The sequence below is a fragment of the Sander vitreus genome, chromosome 17 (assembly GCF_031162955.1).
Source record: "Sander vitreus isolate 19-12246 chromosome 17, sanVit1, whole genome shotgun sequence".
NCBI lineage: Eukaryota > Metazoa > Chordata > Actinopteri > Perciformes > Percidae > Sander > Sander vitreus.
Window position 1 is genome coordinate 14,881,522 of NC_135871.1, and position 12,292 is coordinate 14,893,813.

General features: G+C 37.8%; 1 protein-coding gene across 2 annotated transcripts; it reads right to left on the reverse strand.

Moving 5' to 3' along the window:
* Positions 1-975: 975 nt before the first annotated feature.
* fam83b (family with sequence similarity 83 member B) lies at positions 976-9,408 on the reverse strand. 2 transcript variants are annotated; one of them, XR_013503330.1, is made up of 6 exons: positions 9,245-9,408; positions 7,307-7,786; positions 6,061-6,225; positions 5,390-5,514; positions 2,941-5,051; positions 976-2,839 (listed from the first exon to the last, which is right to left on the reverse strand). XR_013503330.1 is itself a non-coding variant. In XM_078273000.1 (5 exons), the coding sequence occupies exons 2-5, from the start codon at positions 7,763-7,765 to the stop codon at positions 3,002-3,004; spliced, it is 2,799 nt and encodes a 932-aa protein (XP_078129126.1). In that variant the 5' UTR covers positions 7,766-7,786; positions 9,245-9,408; the 3' UTR covers positions 2,843-3,001. The 2 variants fall into 2 exon arrangements, 1 of the variants encoding a protein (XP_078129126.1); XM_078273000.1 differs by lacking the exon at positions 976-2,839 and having other exon boundaries at positions 2,843-5,051.
* Positions 9,409-12,292: the final 2,884 nt, after the last annotated feature.

Genomic DNA, 12,292 nt, shown 5'->3' on the forward strand with positions numbered 1-12,292 from the left:
GAAGACAGCTAAGGAAGCTTAGTTACTACTACTGACAGCAGATTGATTTAGTTGAAAATAGAACTGGATATTTTTCTGTGCTTTTTGCAAGGAGGAAAGAGATTGAAGTTATATACTGTATCTAACAAAACATAATAGAATAGGATGGGACAGAAGGGATAGGAAAGGTCGGGATGAATAATCTTGTATCCATCCCCAAGCAATACGTAGATAGACAAATCAGATACACAAATCAGTTTAAGTATATAACTATGGATGAAGAACACACAATGTACTATGTACTGCACAAACAATAATAGAGATGCAGGTGATTTCCACCATCATAATTTAGGATATAATGGACTGCAGGTGATGTGCAGGTGATTTATCCAGATAAATTCCAATTTTCCCTTTTGTACATTAATTTCAAACATAACAAGCCCTTAGAAATAATTGGCCCTATATTTTTAATTATAATGGATGGATAATACCATTTTCTATTAATAAGTTTCAGGCACAAAAGTTAATCTTTAGAAAAAGGAATCTAGACAAAATATACTATTTTCAATCTCAAAGTCGTATGATAAAAATGTAATAGAGACACAGGAGAGAAAAACTGGAGAGAAAGTACGGCAAGATATTGTTTTCAGTGTTGGCTGGGCAAAAGTAATTTTATTACATAGCCATTCGACTACCTAAATAGATTGGATGAGTATATATGTTGAATCCTGAATTGTTTTTTATGAATCTTTATTTCCTGCTTAATTTCACATCAGTAACACGTCAATATTTGTCTCTTTCTCTCATTACTTATATGAATAAGGTGGATTTCTGCTTTAATGGATGCTGAACAACTGTCTTTAACCACATATCTGTTCACAACTAAACTAATTACAAGGAAATAAATTAACTTTAATCACATATTTTAAATCAATAAAATTAATAATAAAGTATTTTATTATAAGTAATAAAATTCCCATTAAGTATGTTTATGGATTTGAGTGTGCAGGTAATCTTTTATTGCATTCTCTTTCAACAATCCATAAGTATTTGACAGACACTCTCTGTATTTTCCAACCTGTTACACAGGAAGGTGCAGTAAAACTGTGATTTGTCTTATAGCTGTACTGGTGGCCATATTGTTTTCATAATTTGGCAAAAGCATCATTTGACAAAACGTTAAGGCTGAACTCTACGAGTAAATAAACACATCATATACATGATTCATCAGTAGAAGGCAGACAGAAAGAAACACATGAATCATTATCCATCATTTCATCAGCATTTTATCAGCATCATGAAGAGAAAGTACACTAAAAGAAGATCTGTGTTTAAAAATATCCACTCCATTCCCACAAATATCACTGAGGCAAAACACAGAGAACCAATGTGGGACTGGCTGGGAAGCAACAATTAAAATTACTATTTTAAAAACAGCTGAATACTCAGTCATAATACTAAGTAACTAACTGTAAAGAATGATTATTTATGAAACAAAAAGAGAAATTCCTCCATAGTTACACAAATCTGTCACCTTGAGTAAAGTATGAAATATGTAATACTTGAATCATCCCTGAGTGGCCATTGAGTATGTGTACTGCATTTTTCATTTGGCTTATAGTGCACATTGAGTATTCCCTTAAAGAACACTGTTCATAGAATGTAACAAACCTTAGATGGATGACATCTTTGGAAAGTTATTGGTGTCCACTTTATCCTGTTGGGTCCATTGTGCAAAATCCTCTGAGTATAGTAACAACAGTACTATGTTATGTGCACACGCCTCCAGTTGCAGCAATACAGTCTACCAGTGTCAGACATTTTGACACTACTACAACTTACAATCTGCAACATTTGTTGTTTAAATATATTGCTTCAGTTTGACGTGGCTGACAGACATAAAGACAGCTTTTATGATTTTGTTGTATAAAGGTTTGTATTCATATAAAACATATTCTCCTGTCAATGGTATTCAGTTTATCTGTACACAATAACATAAGCAGGGGTAAAAATGTAAACAGTTTTTGCAAAAAAACATTTTCAAAAGTAACCAGAAAAAAAATGTATATATGTATATGTATATAAATGTATATATATATATATATATATATATATATATATATATATATATATATACACATATATTAGGGCTGTCAGGGCCGACGCAATGCGATTCATTTTTTTTAATCGCATTAATCGCATGCCGGCATTTATTAATTTATTTTACACTTCACTTGGCTTTGCGTCGTGCCTAACAGGCTACTATTTTGACCCTTTGCAGCACCGTTACTTATCATCAAGCTGCCACTTCCTCGTAACACATCCTGCTGCTGCAGGCTGCAGGCATGATGGAGAAAGACAGCAGCAATGAAATCCTGAATGGCGCTTTTTATTTTCCAAAACTCCCAGACGGCTCGTACACCAGTCGAAAGCCATTGTGTAAAGCTGAATTAAAATATCACCGAAGCACGTCAAGCTTGAGCTACCACCTACGGAGCTAAGCATAGTAGTACAGTTAACGTGATGCTAACCACCGGCCCTCGGGGGGTGGGGGAGAGATGAATGTTCGGAAATAAGAGGTTGCTGTGGCCCGCCGTACAGGTTAGTTTGACCAGTGGGCAGCATCGGTGGCCGGAGCGAACAAACATTTTAAGCGAGAAATAGGCCATGCAGTTGCTGAATCTGTCTTTATTTCAGATCAGGTAAAAATTGCTTTCGATTGTTAATATGTACTTAAAAACTGTTCTGAAATGCAAACTAATAGAATTTTAATCATGTGATAAAATATGCGATTAATCGCGATTAACTATAGAACTTCAGCGATTAATTGCGATTAAAAAAAAGTTATCATTTGACAGCCCTAATATATATATATGTATATATATATATATATGTATATATATATATATATATATATATATATATATATATATATTAGGGCTGTCAAATGATATGACACACACTAAAATATAAACGTTATGAGTCAAATGTGCATTGGTAATAAGTGACCTATGTCGACTCACTACTTGTTCTTGTGGATCAGATTTCCCATTCTTTGAATGAATTTCTCCAGCCTATTGTCATGGTGGCTTCTTGCAGACCGGGTGAGGTTGTGTTCAATAGCTGCCTCACCTTTAGGAAGGCCGCTGTTTTTCTCCTGAGAGTGTGCGTTTCCAAAGCCCTGTGCAGAGTGCATAGAGCGTTTCTTCTCAAATGAGCAGAAAGGCTCAAATCTGCTGTAAAGGCGAGTCTCTGTGCCTCGATCTTTGCTCCAGCTCCCTGAGTCAAGGCCAGGCTTTGCGCTTTTTTCAAAAAAGCTGGGTTTCTTCTGTGTGCTGGGTTTAGGGAGAGGGATTTGCGGTGGAGTTTGGGGCTCTTCAGTTCTGAATCGAGGTTTTGAAGATTTTAGATGGTCGTCCTCTATTTGCTTCCTCTGGTTCTTTGAGGAGGACCTAACAGAGCTGGTTGTGCTTTGGGGAAGTTTTCCTCCATAGGATATCCTCTCCTCATCCTCAGCTGTTATGGTGTCTGTGCTGCAGTCTGACTTCAGACTCGGTGTTTCCATGGTTCCTATTGATTCCTCTTTTTTCTCTGGTATGTTCAGCAAGGATTTTATTTTCTTGGAACTCTGCTTCAGGAAATGCTGGGAGCCCATGCTGTTGGATTTAGCTGTTAAATTCTTGCTATCTACGACCAGACCTGCTGCGGACACAGTCCTGGATGGGGGCTCCTGCCAAGTGGGATTAGGTCTACCAGGGCTCCTTGTGTCTGTGCTACTCTTGACATCGTAATGAGAAACAGATCTCTGATCCTCTTTCAGATTTGACCTGTATCCTCCATTGAGTGCGTTGATCCCTGCTGTGCTTCTAGTCGCTTGAATCCTTGGGAAAGCTCCATGCATGTGATCTGATGATTCATGCATGTACTCAGTGTTTGATCTTGGATCTGCAACGCTATGCCTTTTGTGCCAACTGTCTGTTAGCATGTCTGGGTTTGTGATTATGTCTCCACCTTTAGCTCTGCCTAAGCTAGCATATCCAGAATGGTTGGAGTTTCTACCTGGGCCGTAGCTTGAATTATTCCAATTGTCATCCAAAAACTGCGAAGTTTGTCTCTTTAACATGAAATCTTCATTACCTATTCTATTTTCAGCTCCTGCTGTTGGATTCCAATGCCTGGATGAGTAGTGAAAAGGAGTGTTTGGTGCTGCTGAGGAGTTAACACCAGTTGAGGAGTTGTTAATGTGTCTGTTTGGGTCCATATGCTCTGGTATGGGGGACCTGAAAACAAGGGAAGACCTCATCCTTCCGTGCATGATTGAGTTAGCTTTGTCCTGTGGTTCAAACTGGTCTAAATAGTCACAAGAGTCTCCGAATGGGACGTCAGGGTTTTTGAGGTAAGACTCAATCCTCCATGTGCGCATGAACGACTTGGACGTATTCTCTAGTGTTGGCATGTTTTGCTGCATGGACAGAATCTGTTTATCCTTGCCATTGTAAGATTGACGCATGTTTTGACCTCTGTGTATCTGTGGCACTTGTAAGTAATTATCCGTGGGGTAGTTGTTTGTTCCGTTTCCTGTTTCTCGAGAGATATTCCAGTTGCTCGCTCTGGGCCTGATGTTCTGCAGCATATATCCATCTTCTCTCTCCCCAGCATAGCTGTGCCTTTTCAAGAAGTTTATCATCTCTGTAGACTGATATTGGGGCATCTTGTTCTGAACGCCGATCCCATTCTCAATCAAGGGCACAAACGTGTTAGGTTCCTCTTCAAAGAGTTTCTCCTCAAGGTCTCTCACGCCTAGTTTCCTCTCACAGGTCTTCCGATAGACTGTGTCCAGTGTATGCCTCAAATGGTCCCTGCGCTCAATTATTTGGGCGGAATGATATTTTGGCAAAATCATTTTTCCGTGTGGCTCGTTGCATTGGAACAAACCCTCTGGGGGGCAGAGTTCAGCTGGCACAGTCGACCGGGCGTAGAGTGTTCGAAACTCCTCGTCGTAGGACTTCACCAGGTGGCCTGTGATGACCTGCACCATGCTCAGATTGATCTTCTCAAATGACCATGCATAGCTGCGTACAAACACGAAAAAAGATTATTTATTAATTTGATGTTGGGGGAAAAAAGACTGATGTGTGAACACTCAAAATGCTGTTTTGTGCATTTAACTTCTTATCTAGATCTGGAAAAAAGCTGACACACAAAATTATATAAAGGTTTCACTTCCAGTCTGGGAAAGATTCTTTTTAAATAGCTGTTTTGTGTTGGCATATTTTCTAGAAAGTTTGGTCATCTTATTCAAAATGAAATGATGACAGCAATTTTGTAGAGTGTCAGTAAATGTAGTGCTTTGCTTCATGAAGCATTTAGTTTATGCCTCAGCAGTCTTAACCACTGCAGTTTTATTTACCTGTATGAGCCATAAATCGCCGTCTGGCAGTCGATTAGAAGAAACTTCTGCTCCATTGTCCCATGAAATTTAGCTCCTGATCGACAGAGGTAATCATGACCCTTCACAGTGCGCACCCTCATGTTCTGCGGTCAGAGCAGTGAAAGGAACATGTTAGAAAAGATTTATATGGTTAAATCTTACAGCAGAAGGTAAGAAGCATGTTAATCATCAAAAAAAAGATCCGAGGTGAACAGATGTACAGTGCAGATTAATCTGACAAATTGAAATGTGCGGCATTGAGTCAGCTGTTGTTGCTGGCATGTGATGTGCACTTGACGGGAACTCATAGGATGTATTTAAATCTTTATAATCTCTTCCACAGAAAAATAATGATGACTCCACCCAAACAAGCTGGAAAAACCAGGTTTGAAATTAAACTTTTGTCCTAGGCTATTAAAAAATATTCTAATCAACATTTGCACCTTTGTATGCATGTGAATTTACATTCCCTCAACAGTGTCCTCTCTGGTTAATGGAATTGTTAAACATTTTGGGAAATGTTCTTATTTGCTTTCTTGCTGAGAGTTAGATGAGAAGATCAATACCACTCTTTTCAAAATGTAGGCTTACTCTAATAAAGTTAGTTAAAATTCAGTGAATCAAATGAATGTTTTAAATCATATAGTTACTCTGAGTTGTTGAATTTTGACATCTTGATTTTCGGCCATTGTGAGGAAACTTTTCAAATGGAAATCATCCAAAAGCATGTAGACCGGGACTCCTCGTATAGAGGCGTCGACAGCTTCTTTGAATATATCTACATCAGTGAACATGTCCATCACGATGGCAATGACCTGCGTGAACAAAGTGAATCGGGATCAGTTCAGCATCCCAAAGACCAGAGTGCATGAAACCAGTTTACACGCTATATCTGTGAATGAAGAGCACACTCACAGTCATCATTTCTAAACATGAATAATAAATATAATATAACTAAATAAAGTCTGACAGCTATAAACAGATAATACCTCAAAATTATGCTAAAACAAAACGTTTTTTATTATAAACATAGGCAGACTAAGCATATGCAGTGAAAGTAACCAATATGATTTTACGGAGATCGATACAGAAGGAATACAGGGAAAACAAATTATTTTTGAAGCAGCAACATCATGTATTAAGCTCTTTAATTAAATCATGTCCAACTATATTGTATGCTGTTTGGACTTGTTTCTTTCCCTTGTTTGATTTTCTGTGTCTGAGGTTTCTGTCTCTCAGATGAACCAGATAGTCATCATTCGTAATCATGCATGCAACATCCAAAATATGCATACATTTAAATAAATATTATTCAACCTTCAAAAAGAGAGAAACAAGCTTCTCCCATGACATATTTAATTTGGATTACTTTACACTGCACTGGTTGTAATTATGGGGAAAAGAGAGAAAAGGCTTTCATTTTTAGCTGATATGTTGTCCTCTTAACCCATTCCTGTCAGTCTTCTGCTGTGTAAGTTACTTTAATTAAGACCCAGTGCCGCAGTAACACGGTTGGAAAGATGCAGCGGAATACTAAGTGTCTACTAACCACAATATTGAGCTAAAAAACTAGTTTATGATTAACTGAGTAATGAATATGACGTTATAATGTAGTGCTAGTGCTGAATATGGTTGCCTTTCTTTTTATGATTGTGAGTTGCAAAACCAGATATTGACCTTGACAACCCCAGCAGAGCAGCAAAAGTCTGTGGACGTGATGTCCTGAGGGGATAAAGTGCTTACATACTTTAACACAAACTACACACAATGGGAAAAAAGTATGTCTGAGACAATTTGCAGCTCTGTGACAAAGCTATATCAGTCTGAACACCACACATCAGTGCTTTTTTGGGGTTCTGTCTTAGCACATTGTTGCAGGTACATAGATTTGATTACCTGTCTTGCATCCTGAATTTGCTTCCGGATCACCTCTTTGATTGTGGGGTTGTTATGTCTGGGTGGATGAAAAAGCAGATCTATATTTGTCTGCAGTATTTCATGCATGACCTCCGGCCACCCCAATTCCAAATTTGGCGTGTCCACATCCGAGTGCTGGGGCCAGTACGTCCCTGAGGATGATTGGTTGTCCGGTGGACCATTGATTTCCTCTGTATGGTTTTGAAGTTGGAGCTGTTCTACATTTTCAGTGATGAAGAGGATCTCTTTCTCTGAGAGGAAGCTTCCAATACGTTCTTCTTTGAGGAACTCCTGGTAACTGTCTCTGCCGCCGCTCACCAGGCGATCAATCGCCAGGCGATATGATTCCCTATAGTGGGGTTGGATGTAATCTGGGTGGATCTCTGATTTCAATTCTCCCCTCAGGGAGGACAGCAGGGAAAACTCTGGAGACTCCATCGCTCCAGAACGTTTCAGTACCTGAAAGATAGATAATAGAAATCAATGACAGGATGTCAGGATCGAGGAACAAACATTGCAGCAGTGGAACATGCTGAAAGACTGTTGTTAAGCATAATCAGGCAAAGTAAAGCGTAAAGTAATAGTACATGGAAAGGTTATACCACAGTGTAAATATTATAATAATAATTCATAAAAGTACAACCTTGCTTATGTTTTTCATTGAGTATGACCTTACAATAAGGTGAACACATTTCTGAGAAACAAAACAGGAGCTGATTAATGAATAGTTAACTAGCACTGAATCACAGACTTTAAAGTAGATAGAGATGGGTAACTTGAGAGCAGAATGCACAAATACTCTGTTAATGAATCATTGTCTGGTGTTCAGATATCTGCACAAACTCTAAATAAACCAATTAATTTAAAGTAATACATACTTGTTAAGGTTGATGAGTTCCTTAATTGTTTCTCAGTATCTAAACAGGAGCGTATTGTAAAGGATACCGTGTTTGTTTACATTGGGATTGTGTGTACCACAGTAGTAAAGAGGCCTATATTTGTTGTTGAATTCAAAAACACAGCAATACATACTCAATATTTCCATCTATTCTTTAACAGTATTACACAAGACATTACTTCACTGTTATTTTTATGGTTTATGGTAAATGAGATTTGCTTCCAACAAGCCACATCATGAAAACTGACATCATTTACAGCCACTGAACCTGTTCGTTCTTTTAGTACGCCTCCAAGTTAAGTTACCATTTAATAATTAATAAAATCTAGCAATTTAGCAAAAGCTTGCAAAAAAACTTTCTTTTTTTAAAACCTCATACGGGATACTGTTTTAGGTTAATGTCATTTTATTTAAAACACCTTGAAATGATATGATGATGACATAAATCAAACCTCACTGGATGAAAGCACAAAAACAAGTGGCATTTTAAAGATGCAAGCATTTCACTTTAGTATGTCATCTGTCATGTCTTATATATCTGAATGTCAAAAGAACAGAGAAGCAAGATAAATCTGTGATTTATAGCAGCTGTACGGCTGAGAGCCTGACATGGGGAAGTTTGTGTTAACTTTTACTTTCAGATGCCGGTATTATGTATGAGTGAAGCCGTCTTTCCTCTGTGTTTTTCATGTGTAGGCTCTTTTATCGACCCTGCTGCGTTGCTTATACAATCATATATCTGTTTTCAGTTTTGCATGTCAAAGATCCTTTAAAGTCAGCATTAACTCTGCTGTATCTTATTTAAATAGATATGCCAAACTGTAAAAACATTGAGCAGCTGTTATAATTTAATCATTACTTATACTGCACATCACAACTTTGTACAAACAGCATATTCACTTACAAACCTCCCACTGTTCAGTGGAAAACTGAGGTGCTTAATATTCTTACAGAGACGCTGCCTCTTGCTATACGCTAGTCACAACTACATTATCTTATGCTCAACAAAAGCAACTTACATTTGGATTGTGAACTTGTTAAAATCCTCTTGACTGCTCCGTGAGTATCCCTCTCAGATTTATGTATGTTCAGCTTATGTTCGATATTTGGACAAACTGCCTGCTGGACGAAACAAAGACAAGGAGGTGTCTCAACATGTTAAGCAGTCTGCAGACGCAGGGTGTGGATTCCAGTTTTGACATGCAAATCGTTTGGTTGGATACTTGCTCACAGGCAGCCATAAACCTGTTTGAGACATTTAGCCACTCCCCTCCTCTTTTTAAAAAGAGGCTTTGATGAATACTTCAGGGTTAGTGACACTGGACCTAAGCAAAGTGATCTGTCTAGTGCTGTGAAATTTACACATACTGACACAATAATGCATGATTTTGCTTCAACATTTACTTGTTTTGTATTTATTGACCTGTATCAGGTGACAAAAGTTTCTTAATGAAAAGATGCCCACAAACCCAAATAAACTTAACTATACCAGGGATCATTATTCACTTTGATCATACTTCAGATGTGAAGTATAGGTCCACTTCAGGGTGGACCTATCCAAACTGTGGTGGGGACACAGCTGGTCTTGCGCCTGTCAGCAAAAAAACACTTCTGATGTCCTTGTAAATGCAGGAAGGATCCAGACATTTAGCATGAAGCAATATTAGAGATTTTGTGAGCTTTCTTCCTTTTCCTTATTTTGTAAAATCTTGCTTATAGGAGGACTGCTTAAAACACAATTATAACTTCATATTGGTGACATTTGGCATTCTTCGTCCTGTCTGGTCAGCTTTCACTAAGTCAATTGAGAAACTGGCTCATGATGTAACGTCTGCATTCTTACAGGGGAAGAGCTGCAATGATCAACGCCATTTCACAAGAGCATACAACAAGTATTCCCTTGAAGGCTAAAAAACTTGAATGAATCTTCAAGACATGTTTGTTGTACTTATGAATATCAGTTTTGTATGTATTGTACAAAAATGATGAGTGTTTTTTAGGAAGGCAAAAATGATTAATTTTGCAAAACACAAGAGAAATAATAATACCTTTATTAATAAAGTGCTTTTTAAACCAATTTACGAAGCGCTTTACATACAATAAAAAAAGACAATAAGTAAACAGTTCAGAAAAAATTATAAAAACAATGGTTACTTAAAAAAGACGACAATGTGTTATCTTCCCTGATCTCCACCAGCAGGTTATTCCACAACTGAGGGGCTCAAACAGAAAAGGCCCAGTCACCTTTAGTTTTCAGGTTTGACCGAGGAATGGCCAGGAATGACCTGCCAGAGGATCTCAGGTTGCAGTCAGGCTCGTAGTGGGGCAGGAGGTCAGCTATATATCTTGGCGCTAACCGCCTACAAGCCTTAAAAGTGATGATTCAAATTTTAAAAAGCCACAGGCGAACTGGGAGCCAATGAAGTGATTTTTAAACCAGTAATGTGTTCTCTCCTGTTGGACCTGGATATGAGTCTGGCTACAAAGTTTTGAAATAGCACCTCTAGTTTATTGAGTTTTGTTGTGTGAGGCATGAGAAGAGTTCATTGCAGTAATCTAACCAGGATGAAATGAAAGCATCAATTACTGTTTCTACTCTAAGTTCTTGGCAGATAAAAATTACTTGATTTTTTAAGATACATTTTTGGGCATTTTCTGCCTTTATTTTTGACAGGACAGCTGAAGACATGAAAGGGGAGAGAGGGCGGAATAACATGCAGCAAAGGGCCGCAGGTCGGAGTCAAACCCGGGCCCGCTCTGTCAAGGAGTAAGCCTCCGTATATGGGCGCCTGCTTGACCAACTGAGCTATCCGGGCGCCCAAATTACTTGATTTTTAATTGTTTTCTTAATTGGAATAAACATGATTGGACAACAGAATTGATATGCTAGTCGAAGTTGAGGTGGTTTATTTAATGGACATGTAAGTCACAATGTGTCACATTTACACTCTGAAATATGAATATTTACAGTACATATTGTGTGTTCATGGCGTCATGATTATATTCAAATTGTAAACACTGCTGACACTCAGACTGTGCACATGCATTGATACCACTGTGTGGAGGCAATAACACCTTTTTATTCTTTTGTGAAAACTCTTTCAGAGAACCCTTCTGAAAAAGCACAATTCAATGGACTGCTTTTCCAGTTCTTTTCATTCAGGAAATACACAGAACTTTAAAAAGTTTACCTTCAACACTAAATGTTGTTCCCATGCTACAATTCATTCAAGCAGGACTCAAATAAGATTAACTGAAAAAATTATATTGAAATGTTTTTAGTTATTTTTTATTGAAAAAATAATTAGATTTTAGTGGGATCCTTTTGTAAGACTATAATTATCTCAGGGAAAAATTGTTCAGGTTGAAAAAACAAACAGTGGCTATACTGAAAATACAAAATTGAGAACAACACGTGATAAATTATTCAAGTGATTGTTACTGGAGGTGGGTTTTATATTAGCCGTAAGGTTTTTCATTTAAAGTGCCTGTGTGTGAGAGTTTTTCTCAATTCACTCTTAAAATCAAATATTACTGCTTTAAAAGTGCTCAGACATCAACAATCCCCATAAGGCACCAGTGTGACAGGAATAATGTTTTAACTTTCCAGTGGTGGACAAACTTTAGCTTTTGGATTTCATCCAGCTTCAGAGTATCTCTACTATCAGCCCCAAAGCATTTCTCAGATCAGTCCAGGTTTGAATGTAAAGTAATCTTAAGCTTTAAATAACATTTGGCACTGGCTGTAGCATGTACACACAGGCACACACTGATGTCACCACTAAATGCCTGGACATGCAAATACACAATACACTGAACAGGAGATTTTCCCAGCATGCAGCTCCAGGTTGAGACAGAACTAAAACATTCAGTTTGACCGTTAACAATACTCAAAGAAATTAATACATCCTCATACATAAATTAATTATTGGTACATTTTCAAATACTCCCAAAACAACACATACAACCGTTCAAACACGTAGTAAACGTAGTGAAATGGAACTAGTTAAGTTTAGGCAACAAAAATAACCTACGTAGGGTTAGTAAAACATCAGGGATTGTCTAAA